This window comes from Miniopterus schreibersii (assembly GCF_964146895.1).
Source record: "Miniopterus schreibersii genome assembly, chromosome: 1".
NCBI lineage: Eukaryota > Metazoa > Chordata > Mammalia > Chiroptera > Miniopteridae > Miniopterus > Miniopterus schreibersii.
Genome location: NC_138101.1, coordinates 7,845,912 through 7,868,057, shown reverse-complemented (window position 1 = coordinate 7,868,057; position 22,146 = coordinate 7,845,912). Strand labels below are relative to the sequence as shown.

General features: G+C 46.0%; 1 protein-coding gene across 11 annotated transcripts in view; it reads left to right on the top strand.

Annotated features, from left to right (window-relative positions):
• Nucleotides 1-22,146, top strand: part of LDB2 (LIM domain binding 2) — a 307,232-nt gene that overhangs the window by 103,067 nt on the left and 182,019 nt on the right. For all 11 annotated transcript variants that reach the window (XM_081148004.1, XM_081148005.1, XM_081148000.1 and 8 more), the window contains exon 2: nucleotides 16,221-16,323. In XM_081148004.1, coding sequence (XP_081004130.1) covers nucleotides 16,221-16,323 — 103 coding nt within the window. The remainder of the gene's footprint in view (nucleotides 1-16,220; nucleotides 16,324-22,146) is intronic.

The following is a 22,146-nucleotide window of genomic DNA, read 5'->3' as shown; positions in this document are numbered from 1 at the left end:
GACGGACACGGATAGAGAGAGAGGTAGAATACCATGTGATCGCAGGATGCAGCTGCAAGCCAAGGGGTGCCAAGGGTTGTCAGCAACCGCCGGGAGCTGGGAGGGAAGCATGGAGCAGAATCTCCCTCACAGCCCTCGGAGGAACCACCTCTGCCCACACCTGGATTCCAGACTGGGGGAAAATAAGTGTGTTGTGTTAACGCACCACTGTGTGACCATTTGTTACAGCAGCCGCAGGAAACTAATACCCTCACCTGGTTAACAATGAGGACTTCTCAGATCCCACACCTCAGGCCAGGCAGCGTTACCAGCCGCCGAGCGCCAGCCAGTCCTGTGCACCTGCCGTGGTCTTGCCCTCCTGTCCCACTGCAGGAGGCCACCCCCCTCCGCCTCTCCATCTCCGCCCCGAGTCCTTTGTGGGCAGGGACCCAGATTTAACTCCACGCTGCATCCCCAGCTCCTGGAACATACAATGAAAGTTGAAAGGATGAACAAATAAAAATAGGTACTTCTTGGCTAAAGCAGTTTTTCCAAAGACTCAGAAACCCCAAGCCACCCTCCACTTTGTGCTTTTGTTCTGCTGATGTTATTAAGGGCCTGTTGTATGCCAGGAACCATGCTAAGACTGGGAACACAGCGGTAAACAAATCCAAGGCCAACGTGTCTGCTTTCTCAGGCTTAGCACCTGGAGGAGAGGTTGGACTAGGCAATGGGAGAAACCCAAACACAAATGCCCAGGCACATTACCAGTGCAGGTGGCTTCGGACAGTAACAAGTGCTCAGAAGAAAATCAGAGCGAATTCTGGGTTGAGTCACTGGAGTTTGCTCAGCTGGCTGGGAAAGGCCGCCCTCTCCAGGGGCTGCATTTGAGCTGAGACCTAACTAACAGGAGGACTCAAGCCTCGGAAGATCTGAAGGACAAGCCTCCCAGGAAGAGGGAACAGCAGCCACCAAGACTCGGAAGCTGAAGTTAACACGAGGTATTTGGAGAACAGACGGAAAGCTGGTGAGCAAGCCACGGGGACCGAGAGGTAGGGGACAATGTCAGGAGGCAAATGTGGCCCTTCCTGCGTTGTCTGAAGCCAGGAGAGTTCCAGTTCATAGGAGAGTGACTTAACGTGTTTCTGGGGTGAGGAAAGTTGTTTAAAATCAAAAATATATTTGATGCTTATGGCTGGCAAACGGGATCCCCAAGGATGAGCAAATCCTGCATGAGGACCAGGGCTAGGATTTTGCAAAAGCCAAAGAGAGGAGCAGCCAGACCTCACATTTTCTCCTCATGAGATCACGGGTCGGAATGGCCAGCGCGGAGGCTGCCCTCCCTGGTGTGGCCCATGCCTGGCCTCTGTTTTGTTTAAAGCTTCGTTTTCTTTGGGCTCTAGCAAAACGCAAGGCAGATCTGATTTGGGAGGCCACATTCTGGCTGTTTTTAGCTGAACATCACTGGTACAAGCTTTCCCACTCCTCTGTGTCCTGTCCTTTGGTGGCAGCGATACGAGAAGAGGCCTCTTGTTATGCAGTTGTTTTGTTTGTCCTTGGTTTTTGCATTTTCATTAAATCCTAGATGTCTCTAATTGCTTCCATGTGGCCAGAATGCTCCTTGATTGGAATTCTATGGAAAATAGAGTTTGCTTTATTAGATAGCTTTTCTTGGGGGATTTGAGTTGTCTTTGGTTTCCTTCCCCCTCGTCCCCTTTTTTTCTGAGTTTTTAATTTGTTGCTATGCATAATCACTTGCTTCTGTGTGGAATTGCTCTCTGAGCTTCTACAATCATGTATTATAATTCCCTTTATTACTGCAGAATCATTTCTAGCCTCTATTTAAGATGACTGGACAAGAGTCAGATTAAATAGAATTAGTATCTCTTTCGAATGGTGCATTGCTCCCGAAACCAGAGGTTGTCCTTGCTTGCTAACTTTTTTGTGTGGTTTGGGAAAGAATGAAATTAGAAATAATCCATACCTGATCTTGTTTAAGCCTCACTCACTCTGGGGCACATGGGTGTAAGTGATCCACATTTTAACTCCTTAGAAATGTAAAATGACTTGTCCAAGGTCATCTGTACAGAGTGTGCAGAGCTACAATGCCAACCAAGAACCTGGAAATCCAGGGCCAGCCATCTCCCTGACCCTCTGTAGTGTGATTTCCTAAACTATAAGAGAGAGGGAAAAATAGCTGCTTCTGAGATGCTGGAACAAAACAGATTACATCCAGTGAAATGTTCCAGTGAGTCCCTTGCTACATACTCTTGATAATTAATGCTTCATCTCCACCTGGAGTAAAAGGAATTCTATTTTTACTTAATACAGAGAGTGGTAACATCCTAGCGCTTAGGCATTTACCACTATATTAGTCAGTGCTCTCCAGGGAAACAGAACCAATAGGATGTATGTTTATAATAAAGAGATTTATTACAAGAAATTGGCTCACACAGTTAGAGAGGCTGACAAGTCCCAAGACCTGCAGGGTGAGTTGGCAAACTGGAGACCCCTGCGAACTTGTTATGGAGCCGTAGTCCAAGTCCAAAGGCCTGGGAGCCAGGAGAACCAGTGCTGTAATTCCAGCTCTAGGGCAGAGGAAGACTGGTGGCCCGGCTCAGGCCAGCGATTCCCTCTCACTCAGCCTTCCTGTTCTGCTCAGGTCTTCAGTTGATGGGATTCCGTCTCCCCGCAATAGGGAGGACACTCTGCTTTACTCTGTCTACTGATTCAAATGTTAAATTCATCCCAAACCCACCCACACAGAAACACTCAATAGTGTTTCCCCAAGTATCTGGGCCCCTGGTGGCCCAGCCAAGTTTGCACGTGAAGTTAACCACCACAAGGACCTCTGATTGAATTTTGCCTTTAGCATTCACCAGGGAAGAGGCCCTGGTCAATTAGTGAACCTCTCTGAGTCTTCCTTTCTTTACCTGTAAATTGGAAACGGCAATGTCTTTCTCGTAGGAATGTTGCAAGAATTAAATAGTTTTGTAAAGTACTTAGACAGGACCCGGACCAGAGATAATATACAATAATTGTTACTTATTTTGTTACTATTGCCTCATTATTGTGACCATCACAATAAGTTCAGGACCATATAAGCAATGTTTTTGTGTATATATTTAGGTTGCATATTTTGGGTCTAAACTCTTAAAAACAGTTTTGGCAAATGGCTCTTTTACTCAAAATAGAAGTTCAACTACTAGAAGTTAGAAGATTCATATGTAGTTTATGGTTTTCATATTTGCCTCCTGGGTAACTGTCAGCAAATTGTTCAACCTCTCCCAGCCTTGGTTTTCGCACATGCGGGACACCTACGCTGTTAATCCCACCGACTGGGTGTAAGGACCAATAGGATGCAGTAGGTGACGTCACTGGGCAGGCACCCACCCCTCCAAAGAACACTGACTTGGGTGGGGAGGGGGCACTGCTTAGAATCAGGCCCCGGCAGGCCCTGGCACTCCCAGTTAAGGAGGAGGGGCTACTGCTGCTAAAGGTGGCGGGAGAAGGGGTTGGGGTGGCAGGGAGGGGTGCAGAGGGAAGCTCCTGCAGGTGTGACTAGCCAGAATTCTCTGGACCACATATTGGGGGAAAGGCTTTACAGGTAGAGGAACCATGCAGGCATCATAGTCTTAGAAGAAAGTAGTATGTTGTCACTAGGTGGGTGGGGCTGTGGTTTGATGACCCTCAGAGGTGACAGTTGATTGTTTTAGAACACATTCCCATGACAAGACTGACAGTTAATATACAAATAGAAGACCTTCAAGTATTTAAGCAAGGAGACCTCTTTGTGTTGGCTTCCCAGTGGAAATATTTGCCCCCAGTGAAGACTACTGATGGAGGGTAAAAGTCCAGGAGGTGCAGTGGAAGCAGCTTCACGGGGCCTGGGAACAGAGGCCCCGCTGGCCTGGGGCGGGAGGGGATGGGAGGCAGGGAGGGCCCAGGGGCTCTGATAGGAAAGCCAAACCCGCAGTAAACTGCCCTCGGGCTGTGGCAGGCTTCCGAGAGACAGGAAGGCCAGACAGATCGGGCCAAGCTGGCAGTTGCCGGAGGGGAGGGGAGGGGAGGGGGGTGGACACTAAGGCTGAAGGAAGTAAGAGGGACACCCTTTCAGTGATCAAATGAATACGTCACGGGGATGTAGTGTGCAGGAAAATAGTCCACAACATCATAGCTTTGAGTGGTGACAGACGGTTACCTGATTTAGTGTGGACATCACATGGTAAGGTATATAAATGTTGAACCACTATGTTGTGCACTGGAAATGAATGTCAACTATATACTTTAAGAGAAACAAACAAATGAACAAACAAACAGAATAGCTAAGGTTTGTGTGAGAAGAGAGCTGTTCATCGAGACTGCAGCGCTTTCTGAGATGCTGAGGTGCAAATTAGCTGAGCCACGTAAGACTGTGGATTCGATGGTGGCGTGTGAAATAGAGGCTGTGCCTCCGCGGGGCTGTGCTGACACTCACGTTGGTAGACAGTACCCCCTCCTCTTTCCCAGGCTGGCACCGCGCAGGGCACAGGGACACAGTGAAAAATAAAATGCCGATCCCACCCTCTAGGGCCTTGCCACCTCCTGAGGGAGACAGCGGAGCCTGCACCAACCAGATAATTGGCTTATACATTTTTTGAGAACAGGGAACTCCATCTGGGCATCTTTCATGTCCTCTAAAATCGATGGCCAGAACGATAGTGATGGATAAGCATTAACCAGTGTTTGCTGTGTCCCAGCCACTGCGCTAAGCCCTTTATATCAATTCGTTTCATCCTCAAAACAGCACTACTAGGCAGCTTCTATTATTGTTCCCATTTCACAGTGAAAGCAGCTGAGGTCAAGTAACTCGCCCAGTTACAGAGCAGAGAAGTGCTGGTCTGGCACCTTGTCTGCCGTCTGGTTGTCAGGTGTGTGGGCTGTACTGTAAGATGCGTTACTGGTGGATGCTGCTTCATGTCCATAGCAACTCTGGCCTTGACACCTTCCCTCACCACTTAATTTAGTGCCCTTTACTGAATGTTACTCCGTTACAATCCGTGGACCATGTATTGTCTAAGTTAATCTGCACCGTGAAAGGTAGGTTGCTATTATATCCATTTTACACATGATGAAACAGCACAGAGTTTAAGTAATTTGCCTGAGATCACACAGCTAGCAAGTGGTAGAGCCAAGATCCTGGGTATTTCATATTTTGTATAGACTCACACAAAATATGGCATTTTGCGTCTGGCTTTTTTCACTTAGCGCAACGTTTGCGAGGCACATGTGATAGCATTTATCAGTGCCTTGTTCCTTCCATTGCCAGGAGTATTCCGTTACAGGGGGACGTGTTTTGGTTACCCATCCATCAGCTGATGGACACTTGGATTGTTTCCATGTCTTGCCTCTTCTGAAAAATGAAGCTATGAACATTCATGCAGAAGTCTTATATGTGACCTTGTATTACTAATATTTGCCCACAACCCCTCCCCCCCCATAGTAGTTTAAATGGGTCAGCTCTAGAGCCAGATAACATGGGTTTCAACTCTGACTCCAACATGGACCAGCTGTGAGACTGAGAAAATGAAGTAACCTTTCTGAGCTTTATTATTATTTTTTTCACCTTTAAAATGAAGATAATCGTAGTAGCTACCTGGTAATGTTCAGAACTGAAATAGGTCATGCATCGCAGGGGGAGCAATGGGGGGCTGAAGGGAAGCATGGGTCAGGCAGCAAGGATGTCAGGAGAGTGGTCGGCCACGAGTGGGGAAGCGTGTTGGCATCTGCCCCCTTCGAGCTCTGGCCTTTCAGGCCGCGATGAGAAGCAGCCATGGTGCGTGAGGCTCCGTTTCCCCAGCTTCCCAGCAACATAGGTGGTGCTGCTCAGTCTTTTGGTTTTCTGGCAAGTTCATGGCTGTGCAACGACTTAGTTTTAATTTGCCTGTTATTGATTGCAAGCAAAATAGAACATCTTTTCGTAACTTTATTGACCATTTTCTGGAAACGTTACAAGAACATCCTTTGCTCTTTTATTTTTTATTGATTTTTGATTAGTAAAAGTTGGTTCTGTATTTTAGTTACTATTCCCCTCCCAGCTTGTCAGCTTCCTGCGGCAGCATCCTCTGTGTCTTTTGTCAAGCGAAATATTTCCATTTTGATGGATCCAAATGGTTCACTGTTTTTCGTATGATTTGTCCTTTTAACGTGTTGTTTATAAAAAAATTTTCCTGTTCTGAGGTCATACAAAATATTCTCCTACCTTTTCTTCTAACAGTTTGAAAATTTTGTTTTTCTTCATTTAAAAGTTTAATCCATCTGGAATATGTGTTTGGTTATGTGAGGTAGCATCAAATTTATTGTTCCTATTTGAAAGTCCAGTTGTCCTAACACTACTTACCGAATAGTCCCTCCCACCCCACTCTCCCGCAAGGCCGCCTCCGTCACATACTCAGCCCCCACACGTGCCCCTGTCCATGTCTCACCCTCCGTCTGTCCTGCTGTTTCTCCATCCTGTTTTCTTTGCTTTACATTATAAGATGCCTTTGTGTTATTATAAATCATGGCTACACATCACTTATAAAGATTTCTATTTTCTTTCTAGTGGACATATCATGGTTTCTCGAATCATTCCTGTCTTGTAGGGCAGCAAGCACATTGTCCCCAGGTTTAAAATTTTTGTTGTTGTTGTGAATGCTCCTATCATGAATATTTTTGCTTATAAAGCATTTACATGTTTTTGGATTATGTCCTTTGGATGGATTCCCAGAAATAGAATTACTGAGTCAAAGGGCATAAATATTTTTAATGTTTTTAACTCATGGCATATGTTTATTTTAAAAATTTAAGCAAATAAAGATTCTGGTAAGTTCTTGGGACTCTACAGGGCTGGGACAAGTCTGGATCTGGGACTGGCTACCATGGGAAGTTCAAGAGAGAAATTAATGCAGCCTCCTTGCTGGATTTAACTTTTCTTTTTTCTTATTTAACACATTTTTTGGATACTCATTTATTCAGCAGTCATTGATTAAGCACCTCTTGTGTGCCCGTTTGCCCAGTAAAGCAGGAAGCAGGACCCTGTGGGCTCAGTGAACTTATGTTTTCTAGGAGGAGGGAGACCTTGATTAAACACAGTCAGTGCTAAGCGCTTCCCGGAGGAAGAACATAGACTGACACAACCGCACGTTGGCTCCTGTGGGTGGCTGGTCAGAAGTGACAGGAAAGCTGAGATTTGCATGATAAGGAAGGGAAAGGCATGCCGAGCAGTAGCAAGGCATCCTCTGGCTGGGGGAAGAGCCAGTGCGAAGGTGGTGGAGCAGAGTGTGGCCTCCGGGCAGAAGGAGGGTCTGTGCGGAGGGTGAGGCGAACTGAGGCCAAAGGGGAGACCAAGCCCCACTGTGCAGTGACCGTGCAGTGACCATGCAGTGACCATGCAGTGACCATGCGGTGACCATGCAGTGCACTCTAGGGGAAAAGCAGCAATGGGGAGTCGCAGCGAGGGGGTTAACAGGGAGTGTTGCAATCTAGTGGGTGTTGTGAAAAGATCATGCAGGCGTCCCTGCAGAGCACAGGTTACAGGGGACCAGGGGTGCTTGTAGGAAAAGGGCCGGGAAGCAGTCGTGGTTGTCCAGGCTGGAGTTATTGGAGGCCCACACCAGGGGTGGGGCTGAAGGGAGAGAAAGGTGGGTGGGTTCCATTATGTGTATGAAGCAGGTTCTTGAGAACTGCTGATGCCTTGGAGCTGTGGAGTTAGAAAAATAGAGTAGTCAAGAATGTGTCCTAAAAAGATGGTCTAAGTGACAGGGAAACTGGAGTTCCATTGTTGAGATGGAAAAGAGTGCAGAGAATAGGCTTGGGGTGGGTGGAATTGGGGGTGGGTTTGCCTTTGGCCGTGTTTAGCCTGAGATGCCTCTTTGGTTAACAAGTGGGGAAGTCGGTGAGGCTGCCAGAGCCACAGCTCTGGGGTCCCAGGGAGAAGCTGGGCGCTGTGATAGAGACTTGGGTGTCACTGGCCAATTCGAGAGAATCTCAGTGCCCTAGTATATAATCAGATGTATAAACAGTAAAGAGAATGGAAGCCTTCAACCATCGTCCAGTTAACCCTATTATGTTCCCTAGGAGTTTTGAGAATAGATCGGGTTCTTATGTTTATCTTTGTGAACAAAAATCTTTTTTCCTCTTCTCAAGTGGGAAGACGGGAAAACTTGGGTTTTCTTTCCTACTGGCTCCCTGTTGCCTCTCTCAGCCCTGGCACCGTCCTCCGATTTTAGTGGCGACTCTAAGAATTATTCCTGTCATTTGACTCAGATGCAATTGGGCAGATCACAGAAACAAGCTTTCGCCTGTTGCAGGCTTTTGCAGAAATGTTCCCTCGTCTGCTGTGTTTATGTTGGAAGGGAAGAGTAGTGCCTGCCTTTACGGTGAGCTTTTCTCAAGATGTATGAGCTGCTGCCTCGTCGCCTTCCCCTGCGCCTCAGGACCTCTCACACCTCGATGGCGTGATGTCATATGAGGCATGGCGCTCACCGCCAGGAACTGTCACCCAGGAGCCCTGCGCCTCAGGAGTAGCGCCTTGCTACATCACTTTCCGAGTGGGTCTGCGTCGGCTCCCTGGTATATTATTTTTAATATGTGAGAGTCATGTCTCTGTGTTGGAGTATCTAACATGAGATTTAATTAGAAGAAAACTCTTTCTCGCTCATACCAGAATGACGTAGACTACGCAGGGAAGCTTTAGGATAGAAACAAACGCTCAGGAATCAAAATACTCAGAAATCATATCCCCAAATTGTCTCTTACTCGGTCGATTGGTGACCTTGGGTACCTTTCTTGGCCTCCTGGGGGCCTCAGTTTCCCCATTTAATTTGGAACGATCAAGTACTGACCTGATAGGGATACTGTGAGGACTAGGAAATAATTTATTATGAAACACATAGCTTAGCACGTTCATTGATTTACTCATTAAATACGTAACAGAGTGGAAGCATTCAGCCATTAGGAAAGCAAAAGCATTGTTTTTCTTCAGGGTTTTGAGGATAGTCCAGTTTTCATTAAATAAATACTTATTTCAGAAATTAAGTTATTTAAATAATCAGATAATCAACTACTTCAATTACTTATTTGTTTGGTGCCTGCCAGGTGTTGGGTGCTGTACATGAAAAACACAGGACACGTGGGAGTAGATCCTGCCCTCGTAAAGCTTAGAGGAACCCAACCTTTTAAAAAAATTATTCTTTCATCACAGTTGTGAGAAGTCCAGTGGCGAACAGCTCAGATTTTGACATTTAGACATGTGTATAGTTTAGTCATTATTTGTAGATTATTGTCAATAACATCTCTCTCAGGAATCCTCACAATTAATTACCGATTTAACAGGTCAGGGCTGGAGATGGAAACACCTGGATTTCCCAGGTGTTTGGGGAAAATGCACTGACGTGCCGTTTGCTGAGGAGCCGCATCTGCCGGACGCCGCATCTGTCTGGTCTTTCTCTCTGTCTGACGCGCTTCTCCCGGGCAGCACCCAGCACCGCTGCGCTGGGGCGCGGTGCGCAGGGTGCTCTCGGAAAGGGCGGCTCCGAGTGAAACTCTGAGGCCTTCTCTATAGACGCATCATGGACTGTCTTGGTAGCACGCTGTTTTAGACTTCCTCTGTTAAAATGATAACTAACGTTTCCTGTTAAATAAAATGCAATTTAGCCAAGAATAAAAATCATAGTTGAGAATGAGAGAGGAAAAATACAATCCCTGGGAATGAGATTTAAAAACACACACACCCATAACACTAAATAAAAAGTGGGATTTAAAGTTCTCTCCCTGTGTCCATTGCCTGCTCGTGCAATTGCCAGCTGGTGAGACCAAATGATCTTCCCTTACTACTTGTTACTTTTATTTCTGTGTCTGGATGTAGACTTCCATAGATGGGGTGGAAAGCCTTGCTTTGGACTGTCCCCTCGGGAGAGGCTACCCCAAATATTCAGTGTGCTTAGCATTGACTGGATGTTAAAACACCTAAGAAGACAATAAGTATTTGGGGGACATTGTTTTGGATAAAGAAACGTAGTTTAGAGTGGTGATAAGAGCTCAAACTCGAGACAGGGTCCCTGTTTTTGAATTCTCTGCAACTTGACAACTATGTCATCTTAAGCAAATATTTAACTTCTCTGGGCCTCAGTTTTCTCATCTGTAAAATGGGGTAAATGATAGAACTTACCCCATCGGGTTGTTGTAAGGTTTCAAGGGATTTATATTAATTCAAGTTCAGGTTGGTGGCTGGCACAGAGTAAGTGCTATGCAACTGTTGATTGTTATGAAGTGTCGCCCATTCCGAATAAATATGGTTTGATAAGAGACTCCCATGTTTGGAGAAGAGATGAAAGAAGCAAAAAGACTTTTTGTGGTTAAGGAAAATAAACGACCTGCACTCCCTCCGGTGGAGGCGACCTGCATGAAAAGGGGAGGCATGAGGTTTGGGCTTTTCATTGTCTCCTGTCTCATAATACGGGTGTGACAGGCAGAGACGTAGGGACGCCAACGTGGCCAAGTGGGCTTCTGCCCGAGTCCTGGAGGTGCCTTCGCTCCGTCCTTGGTGTCTTCTGAGAGAAGTTAGCTGGTGTGTGCAAAGGGGGTGACCGCAGTGGCCAGATCCGAATTCACAGAGTGCGATCCATGTGTGCGTGTGAGCGGTGCAAGGAGGTGGGCCATGAGACGAGATACGTTATGTTCCAGAACCGCAAGCAAATGAAGAAACTCAGAGCCCTCCCACCCTCTTGGTGTGAGACCTCTTCACACGCTCTTTCCACTTTGACCTGTTTAAGTTTATTTTTTTAAAAAAAACCACAAACCCACATTTTCCAAGGAATAGATGCTTGATGTGTGGTTCATTCTTTGGCGGGGGTGTATGGGCGCCACGTGACAAGCGGTTGCCATGGTAATTTCTCATTATTGTCGAATTGAAAAATAATTACTCTGGCAAAAATCCCATATAACCTGTCAGTGCTTAAGTTAAAGATGCCGGGGGCAGCCTGGCACCAGGATCCTGTTTTTGGTGGAGAGAGACAGAGAGATGGGGACAGGAGAGAATCCGGGGTGGATGCAAAATGCTTTGGTGGATTTTTAAATATAATTAAGACTCGACTCTCTCCCACCATTTGACCCGGGTGCGTCTCTCCTCCTGATAGATGGTTTGGCTGCCAGTGGCACTGGGGCTCACCTGTGAGATGGGACAAAAGGACCGGGGGTTTCAATCGCAGCGATGCATCCAGGGGACTCTTTAGAGTGGAGGGGCTTCCGCGGTCTTTTTACCTAATTAACACAGACAGGAATGGTCGGCGCCACGCCCCGTCTGTGCGCAGGCTGCGTTAATTTCATCTTCATTTACCTGGGGGCTGCTCTGTGCTATTGTTACTTCCCAGCATTGGGAAAAGAATTCACTTTTCCCTTTAATATTCACTGAACATTAATCATGCACTGTTCAGATCATAAACAACGGCAAGGATGGGAAGGACCCGTGTGCTTGGGAAAGGCAGGGCCTCCGTCGGGAGCCTTGTGGCCGGATGCAGAGAGCTGGGTTCCTCCCCACTTCCCACCTCCTCCCACAGTTTAGGGCATTTGGGGCATTTGGGGTTCAGTTATTCCCTCTCATAAGCCATTGGAGAGGATCATGAAGAACCTATGCTTTTTTTCTTGTGCCAGTGTCAAGAAATATTCCCCCTTTTGCTTAATGAAGCCCATGAAATGCACTCTGCCTTTATGAGAAGGGTAGACCACCTTCTATTAATACTATTATTATTTTCTTATTGCATCTTCTTTGGACTTCTAGATGCTCCTGGCAGAACTGGACTCTGCTTTGTAACTATGTTGATCCTGCTATTAGATCCCACTTAGAAATACATCATTTAGAAATATTCTTTCTTTCATTTCTATCCATGCATCAGTCAGATCAGAAATCTTCAATCTGGAAGCACAGGGACATCCTCTTGGAAGAGCCAGATATAGGCAAGTGCAAACCCTGTACCCAGGCACTTCCCCTGGCAAAAATTCTCACACATACCTATACACAAGGGAACACTACAAAGTACTTGTCGCAGCATTTTCTGTAATCTCAAAGAATTTGAAACTGTCTAGAGATCATTAGTAGCACAATGCTGAAATAAACCATATTCCATTCATTTAGTGCACTACAGTGTAGCTTATAAAAAAAAGAGGCCCCAATATATAAAATGCATAGGTCTCCAAAAGACAGCGTGGAATGAAAAAAAAGCAAGTTTAAAGAAGGGAACACAATTGAAATGAAACATGAAATAAGACTGTCAATGAGCGGGGTTGTGTACATACATGTTCATAAATACTAGAGATGGGCTAGGAAGGGCCATGTGATTTTCATGGGACAGCTGTTTATGGAGTCCTGGGGGAGAGGAAAAAAAATAGAGCAGGATATGGGGACCCAAGACATTTATTTTTATTTAAAATTTTTAATTTTTCTAAAAAGCAAAATAATATGTTTTAATGATTGTGAATTTCATCTAATGGGTCTTCATCATATTATCCCCTGTTCTCGATATTTAAAAATTAATAAAGTAAAACCTCATTTACTTAAGTTAAGATCAGTAAACTTAATCCACGTTTCACTGAAAAGAACAAGAAAAATACCCCGAAGGCTTAGGGGACTATACTCCCACCGAGCCGCACGCGGCGCCTGCGATGTTTTCTTAAAGCACCGCTTCTTTTACTCCCCCTCCTACGTGAACACTTGTCCTCGTAACTGAGGACCAGTGCAGAAGCTTTATATGTGTGTGTGTTAGGGGGAAGTTGACAATTATTATTTAAAAATATATCATTCAAATTTTATGACAGTTAAAGGATATCAGCCAAGAGAAAAGTAGAGCCAACAATCAAGATCCCTCGAAAACTTTGTAGAGCAACTTTCTCGAGTTGGTTTTGTGGTAGGACAATGAGGAATTTTATTCACTCACTCATTTGTTTTTTCTTTGTTTGTTTGTTTTTTCATTTATTCGTTCTGCTAGCCTCAAATATTTTTTAATATACCCATAATGTGTCTGGCGCTGTGAACTTACATATTACACGTTTATGTTTGGAATGTTCTTGCAAGATCTGTGACCAAGGCCTGTTGATTTTTGTGTGTGTATAGTTATCTGAAGCGACCTTCTGCCAACCGTATCTTGACATTTTCTGAGACGTGAACTCAGCTCACGACCCATTGCAGTTAGTCTGAATCCAACGGCTTCTCCCCTTCTGGATCATCCAGCCTGTCTCAGCGGCTGCCCACGCGACAGACACTCCCCCGCCTGGGTGCCGAGGGACCCGCCTGGCTGCTCCTGGGCAATTCTCGCCCTTTTCGCCTGACTCCATTCTTTACTCTCAGCAGCTTCACACCAGCCTGGGTTCTCTGTGGGTTTTCACCTTTCCCGGCTCCATTTTCTAGCAGAAATGCTAGAAACCAGACTTAGACTACAGGAAAGTGGAGGTGACACTCCACTTGTTACTGGGCCTTTGAGCAACCAGCAGGGCCACAGAGAGCTGAAGGGTTTCCATTCGGAGCTTTCACCGTGTTGTAGATAGGTATTGTGGCCCGCAAATGGGTTACAAACAGTTGACGTGATAGGGAAACGTGCTTGGTTATGCACAGACGGTTTTATCAAGTCCCTTCGAGGCAGTTCTTCAGAATGTGAGATGCCTCAGCCCTCAGCAAGGGCTGAGATGGTGGAGGAGGTGGCAAGAGGCGGGAGGGGGCATGTGGTTGATCTTCAGTGTGTTCTGGCTCCCTGCTGGGCAACTTACACCCGCTCACTTAGTTAATGCTCACATTTACCCGGCAAGGTGTTGTTGTTATTGTTGTTATATCTACTCTGCAAAACAATTATGACTGTTGCTGTTGTTACTCTTATTATTACCTTCAGCTTCCCAGAAAGGAAACAGGCTCAGGGAGTGAAATAAATTGTCCAAGTTCATGTAGCTGGGATCATGCGAGGCCTGAGTGTTGCCCAGAGGAGTGAATTCCACCAGGAAGGTAGGACCACCTGCTGTACCGGGCAGTGCCGGGCGTCCTGGGTGTGAGTCCTGGCCACGGGGCAGCGCAGTAAAGCAGGGAGCTGGAAGGAAAAACCCACCTGAGACAAAAGAGCCCCTTTCAGCTCTCCCTCCCTCCTAGGTGAACCCTAACTCCTGCCTCCCCAAAGACTGCCAGAGAAATAAGTCAGGCCAAGAAGCTGGGGCAGGTCTCGGATGTTCAAGTCCGAGCTGAAATCCCAGCGCCACCAGTTCTTGGCTGAGTGTACTGGGCAGCTGACACTTACACCTAAACTTTGGCTCTTGCAGCTGTAAAGCAGGGCTAATAAGTTGAGCAGCGCTGTTCATACAGTAAACAACTTTTATTGAGTGATACTGTGGGCTCGACTCCATTTGGGGGCCTGGGAGGTAGAGCAGTGAGCAAAATAGAACCCCTACTCACAAGAAAATGATATTATAGTTATACTAGAGAGGAAAAAACCACACACACAAGTAATAGGGAGGTAGTGACAAGTAAGTGGGAAAATGCACATAAAGTACTTAGAATAGTGCTTGGCATGTGGTAAGCACTCAATAAATGTTAACTATTATTCTTTATCCATCTGTGTAGCAATTTGAAATAAAATAAATCAAAGCATCCAGGTTGCCAAATAGGGTTTCTTTCCACAGCTGCTTCTTCCCCTTCTAAGGCCACTGATTTTTCTAGAAGCTCTGACAGCTTCCATGGCACCCAGGCCTTGTGCCACGGTCTCAGGTATGGAGTGAGGCTGTGTGTTACGGGCTCGCTTGGTGGTCTCCTGCTAGTGGGTTTTGAGCCCTTTGAGACTAAGGACTGATCTCTCAGGCAGGTGTGTATTCTGAGGGCCTGCACATAGTAAGTGCTCAATTAATACTTGTTTTCAGAAGGAGAAAAGGGGGTAGTTTGTACGTGGCTCCATGAACTGCCCTTGAGTGGTTTTATATTTACTGTGTTTTTGCTAAGAAAAGTGTTGGCTTTTGGTGTGGTGATTGGGAGGAGGCCAGAGAAAAAGAGACCCAAAAAATTCATTTGTCTGACTTTCTTTTTTTCTGGAAAGAAGACAGCATCAATCTTCAGTGGCCCCTTAATTATTCTCACCAGGTCTGCAGGCTTGTTCCCGCAGCCTGCCAGTGACAACAACTTAATGTTGTCATAAGCAGAACAACTTAATGGGAAGGAGAGAGGCCTGTGATGTCTGGGCCAGGGCCGCAGCAGTGGGGCTATTGCGTGGGGAGCAGCAGGCCCCCTCCTGCCCCCCCACCCCCCTCTGACAGGCAGCTGCGAAATATCTCAGGCCTGAGGTCTGGCACCGGCCAACAATCTTCTCGAAAAAGAATGTGCTTAAGAATTTTGGGGGTAAATCAGCCACTATCCAGAGCCTGAGGCCCCCTTTTAAACATGACGCTCGGCGTAACCTTCCTAATTCCTGTTACCAGAGCCCCCCCACCGCCCTTGGAGAGTAGCAGTGATTTTCACTACCTTAAACCGGGCCAAGTTCAGAGTGTTTTCTGGATGAGCAAGGGAAACACTCAACCCAAGACAAACAAACAGAATTCATGTGGATGGTTTGCATTCTGTTGAACTGCTTCATTTTTAATAATTGTTTGAATAACAAACTAGTGATTGCCTATAATTTTAAAAACAGTCCTCAAGAGCAATCCATATGCATGTGATGGTAGCTTGTGCAGAAACGCATCTAGTTATATACATATATCCTTGGAGCAGCCACACCTGGATCTCTTACAGGAATATTTGCATAGGTTAGCTCTGTAAGCCACACACACACCCCTTTCTGAATAAATTATGTTTTAAAAATTTACTCTCCTTAAACTAGTTGTAATCTTGTGGGTTTTGTTTGTAAAGTTGGACTCCTAAAAGAGCCAAGAGAAAGAGAGAAAATGTTGAATGTATTTTACATTAAATACTAACCTTTTTGTTAAAAACTATCATTGTGTTCCAGAGTAAATTTATTAAATCTTCCCAAATATGTCCTGCAAAATTAATTTTCATTCGTTTTGCATTAACTTGTTTGTTAAATTGGAATTCGGTCCCCATTCGAGGCAATTAATTTGAAGAGTGACCATACACCCACCCACCCTCTTTCTAGAACACCCACGCACATATGCTAGCAGTGACTGGGTTTTCTTTCTTTTTTTTTTTCTCTCTCGGAGCTATTTTCCACTCTCGCCTGTTAAATAAATGATCTGTCTCTTTGCAGGATAGCGACAACCTCTGGTGGGACGCATTTGCCACCGAGTTTTTTGAAGATGATGCCACATTAACCCTTTCATTTTGTTTGGAAGATGGACCAAAGCGATACAGTAAGAACAAAGTTTGTTTTTCTGATATTTCCTCTTCTTGCGTCTCTAAGAAAACCACAGGGGTCTTCAGGGACTAGCACAGTGCCCACAGCCTGACAGTAATGCCTCCGTTCCTGCTGTCGCTCTAGCTTGCGATCAAGGCCTTGTCAAGGGGTGGCAGCCGGGTTGGCCAGGAGAGCTCTCCTCTGAGGCGTAGACTGTTGGACACTTGCCTGTTTAGCAAGCGAGGCAAATAGGAACCAAGTCACTCAGTGATAAGTGGGAGCTGAATTGTGGAGACTTCCCATCTGTCTCCTCCTTGTGACCCCCTTCTATCCTTGACAGCAGCTTACACTTCACGCCCAATGTTCTGCTTCTGAAGGTCCCTTAAAAAAAAATTGCTCACAATTACTGTATCAGCAGCATTCTTCTAATTTCCTCTTATCAATTATCTCAGGTATTTATTGGACAGGCTTGATCTTTCCCGGGGGTGGGGGGAGGCCACAGCTGCTTTGAACATACAGTTTTGGATGGGTGTTGACAGAATTACAGTTCCCTGTCTCTCTGGTGAGTGATAACTCCGTAAGGATCCTCCAGTTACAGCCCGTGGCACCTCGGGCAGCAGCTGATCTGTCCTGATTGGGTTCAGCCAACTTGTCGGAGATCAGATTTGCCAGTTCTGCTGTAAGCCCGAGAGGCGCAGATACGTCTGCACAAAGGCAATTAATGTCCGTTTAGATCAGGGGGAGACGTGTTTCTAGAGATCAGGGCTGCACGTATGAAAGGATCTTTCAGAGGGTAAAACATCCCACGTGTCACAAACATGGAAGTGGTGATGGAACCAGCCACAGTGTGCTTGAACGAGGCAATCCAGAGCACTGGGCAATTTGTACGTAACAAAACTCTTGATAAAAACGAGGGAAAGATCTGATTGTGGCTAAATGTGTTTCAAAGTCATAGGGAACAACAAGTTGGTTTCTTAAAAAAACTTGGTGACTTCAGACAACTTAGTAGTGTTTGGATCTATTGCATGATGAATTGATTAATTATGCTGACATATGCATGGTGATTTGCAAGTGGCAGACTGGGGAGAGCCCAGCACCTTGGACTTGCTCCCCTTTTGAGACTCATTGCCAAGAGCATCTCTTTCGATTTGTGTACTTTGGGCTTTTGAAGGCGTGGGACATTTCCAATAAATATTTTTGGTGAGAGCCACAGCTGTTTTGTCAGACAATGGGCTGTTTTAGAGTGTCTTCATTCAGCATAGTGGCTCCTGTTGCAGGCGCAGGTAAGTCCGCTTCCTGGGGGTCCTGATGAGCTAACTGACCTTCCTGAGTGTTGATGCCCCCGGACATGCCCGAGACAGCAAGAGAGTTGGGCTTAGAAGCTGCTGTTTCCAGAGAGCCTGGGAGATAAATGAACTGGGCAATCCAACAATTACTCTCTCCCCTGAACTCGGCCTGATCAGTGGTGAATAATTTCTAATCGAGCAGTCATCCATCTTGTGAAGCTTATTTATTTATTTTTTTTGGAGGCATAAGCTCAGATCACTTCAAGGTATCATTGTTTTATGTTTCTTGTTCCTACGTGTGTTTTTTCTGGTTTGGAATTCATCAGGGTCTGCTCCAGGAGCTAGAATTCCAGTTTTAAAGCATGTACTAAAAAAACAGATCCCCGACCTTCTTCTCTGTGCACCCCCACCCCGCATCATGTGGGGACGCGGCATCTCAGTGCCTCTTTAAGATCTCACGTCCATGCACAGGAGGAATGCCCGGCTCTGAGCCGCCGTTGCCCAGGTTTCTTTGTTTCTCTGAGCCAAAATATTTCCCGAGTGGGGAAGAGAAACAAAGATGACTGACAGCTTGGAGCCAGGTCTCATCAGCCGCTTTGCTGACAGCCTGGTGATGTGCACACGCTGCTGATGTGTGGGCGAGTGACAGCTGATTGACAGCCAGGACCGGGAGACGGGAAGATGAAGCGGGCGTAGAACAGCCTGGCCTGACGCGTGCTGCTTATGCGGCGCTCCCAGCCCAGCGCTGCCGCCTTAACCCATTCGTGGTCCAGGAGCTCTGTGCCAGGCTGGGAACACGCCTGCTGGCCCTGGGCTGCAGGCTGTAGCTCTTTCCTGAGGCCTCCCAGGGAGCCAAGGGCCTTGTATTTCCAAGGAAGAATATTAGACTGGGCTGTTACATTTATATATGTAAACAATGTCCCCACATTATTTTCATTCGAGGTACCAAGAAATATTCCAGATGAGGTATCTTTAGCCCTTACTAGAAAAAACTGTTTCTTCTCCCTCCCATCGCTCTGTTTTCAGAGGGTCCCCCTGGCTCTATGATATCTTATCTCTAAGCTAGGAGAATCCCTTAATATGTGTTTGCTTATATATTTGTTCGCTGTCACCCCCTATTAGAATGTTATCTCCACATGGACAGGACTTTCATATTATTTATTGCCCAGTTCTCAGGTGAATACAGGAACTTGCACATAATAGGTGCTCAGTAAATATTTGCTGAATGAATAATTGAATGAATGAATTGACATTTGGGGGAAAGTTTATATCATCAAACAGAATGTCGGCAAAATAATCCCTTTACCAAGATCTCTGGACCTTTGTAATTGGAGGAATTGAAACTACAGGGCTGTGCTGGTGTTTTTCAAATAAGCTCTAGGATATGGTCTGATCTACTTTAAGTGGGGCAAGGGAGCAGTGTAATAATCCAGGAAATAATTATGCCTTGGGAGGTGCATCTCTCTTTCAGAAAGCTCCTCTGCATTGGTTGTGTTGTACCAACCACCCCAGTCCCCACTCTCCTGATGGGGGTGAGAGCCCCTCCCCAGGTGGGATACGATTGGGAGAGATGGAGACTGCTGGGTGTGGCTGCTGAGGAGACCGCCAGATAGACCGTTACTGGACCCTGTAAGAAATCTGCTGTGCGTCACTATGGCAACTTGCCAGTCCCTGCCCTGTGGAGCACCAGGGAGTTGTTTCTCCAGCAGCTGGAGACATGGGCAGTTCCAGGGAGGTAGTTTTTTCCTTGGGGTAGGAAGGTAAGTGACTTTCTCTTTGTCAGCAGATCGGTGCTAAAAGACCATTTGAGCTGAAAAGAGTCTTTCTGAAAATGGAAACTTGATCCAGAGGGTCCCAGCTGGTGAGCCACTGGGCCTCTAGTTGACTGAATTCAAAGTCAAAGTCAGGGTACCTTCCCTCCCTTGCCCCCATCCGCCCCCTACATCGTCCCATAGCTAATGGGACAGGAGCGGATTCATCAATTCACACATTTCCAGGAACATAAGTCACGAATAGTTACCGTGCCTGACACAACAGAGACAAGGCGAGCAGAAGAGTGAGTCCTGAAAGCCCTCTACACATTGATTGGCACACTTGCCTTCCGGCCTCCTGTGTGATTTTCCTATCGTCTTGCTCAGAAACAGCCATTCTTATGCTGATTGCTCCTTGTTAACTTCAAGCAAGTACTGATGTTCCTCTCGTCCTTTTTTGGACACGAGACAGAATTGTGACCCTCACTCTCTCTGTCCTCATGACCATCACAGATACCCTTTAGATAAAGATGCTGGAAGCCCCCTCAGGACACTGAGGCTGTGTCCAGGTCCACGTTGACCATGATCTTCATCAGTAGGACATGTGTGATTCCCAGGTCATTCAGGGAATAGTTCTTTGCTGAGAAAGATACATGGAGAAAATTCTCCAGAGTCCCATGGCATTGGAGAGGCTGGGAAGCCACACAGTGTAGCCAAAAGGGCACCAGGGTTCAGTGCAAACATTTTTGGGTTTTAATCTGTGCTAGGTTTGGTAAACAGAGCCTCCATTTGCTCATCTGTAAAATGGGCACAATACTATCATCACTGGCTCGTGGTAAAAATTAAATGAGATAATCCATTAAGAAAAATCTTGGATCATTTGAAGCATAGTGTTGTCAGTATTTACTATTGTTATTGATAACAAGGCACGGTCTCAGCATCACTGTAGCTTTTGTGCATCAGTGGATGGGCTTACCACTTGGCAGGTGCTTAGCAAGTGTGCTCAGTCTGTAGAGCTTGCTGGAGAGCCCCGCTGGTCAGCTGGGAGCCCCTAGGACCACTCTGGTGGGCAGTTCCTCCTGACATGCACACTGAAGAGATGCCCTCCTCCCCGAAACCAGCTCTGTGCTGGGTGGGTAACTGCATGCAGGAGGGAAACAGGCAAAGGATGGGTGAGTATGTTGGGGCTCTGTGCTTTGGTGGGCAAGGACTCAACACTTGGTTAAACACATCTAGGTTGGCATTGCTTAGGAAATTAGAGTGAGAAATGATATAACTACTAAAATGCCATCTTGTTTTGGGGCACTTCCTATTGGCCTACATTTTAGGAAAGGCATGTTTTTCAGGCAGGTGCTCTGGTTGGATACCTGGGTTCAATTGCAGCTTTGTCTTTTACTACCTGTGTGATTTGGCATAAATCACGTTCTAAGCATCATCGGCCTCCATGGGAAAGTGAGGATTTGATGATCTGATGCATGTAAAGTCCTTAGCAGAGTTTGAGGCACCATGGAAATGCTCCATAAATAGCTGTTGTTATTTGATTGAATTCCAATGAGCACACTGAGGCCTCTAGACCCAGCGCCATTCAGATACAGTTGTCATTAATCCTTTAACCATTGCTCGGAGTTTCGGGGTTGATGAGTGCCGGTAATTTTCTGTCACGCACTTGTTACTGACTTCTGTATTCTGTCTGGAATAAGGATTTCCAGCGTGACCTCACAGCTTCATGGTCACACTAGCCAGACTCTTCATTCCCTTCCCCTCTGTGGCTGCTGGAGGACATTTCACTCTCCAGAAAAAGAAAGCTGTTTTAGGACATGTCATCACTTTTCATAGCACTATTTTCTTGTTTATCTTGGTCATCTGGTCCTGTTAGATAGTTTGAAGAACCGCAAATGGGTCCCTCTGTGGAGTCACTTCCACACTCATTTCTCTTTTACATTTTCTCCCCACCTCCCTGTTTTTGGACAGCTCTGATAGCCTTGCAGTATTGCCTAAGCTCTTCAAGTTTGTCCTGTAATATGTGTTTTTATGTGCCGTGTACTTAGATGTGTCCCCTGAAGATAGAGCAATTCTATGAGGCCCACCCAGCTTCGCCATCTCTGGTTACTACTTTTCTTCTGCTTTTTGTTGGTTCACCTGGTCCAAATGATTTTACTGTGCTTGCTGTAGAGAGGTTTTGAAAGCATTTCCCCCATTTTCTTTTTCTGTCTGATTTATTACATGATTAAAGATAGATTTCTGGGGAAGTCACTCCTTTAGTGTATGCACAGGTGCTTTGACACTACCCTTATTAACCACTGTGGCATGAATGTGGCCACTTAAAAAAGTTACATGCAAAGAATGTCACTGTGGCACAGGGGAGAAAGGGTTGCAAGGCCAGGTCTGTGCGGGTGAATGGAGAGTCCACCTGATGTCTGGAAAGGCTCAGGTTTGTGTGGCCGGTGCTTGAAGACCCTGATCTTCTTCAAGAGATATATGCCAGCTCATCCTGGGGATCTTCCTCCAGAAAGTAACTTTGTTCCCTTTAAAATTCCTCATTGATATTTTAATTTTTTCATTTGTGGGAGTAGAAATGAAAATCATAAACTTTGGATCCACACAGATGTGTTTTGAGTCTTTGCTCCACCGTAGCTGTGTGACGTTAGGCATGTGGTGTGACGTTAGGCATGTTGCTTAAACTCACTTAACCTCAGTCTCTTTACGTGTAACCTCGAGGTAATAACACCAACATCATAGGGAATTTGTGAAGATTAAGTAACATGTAGCCTTAACTTAGTGATGCCCATGGAAAGCACACAA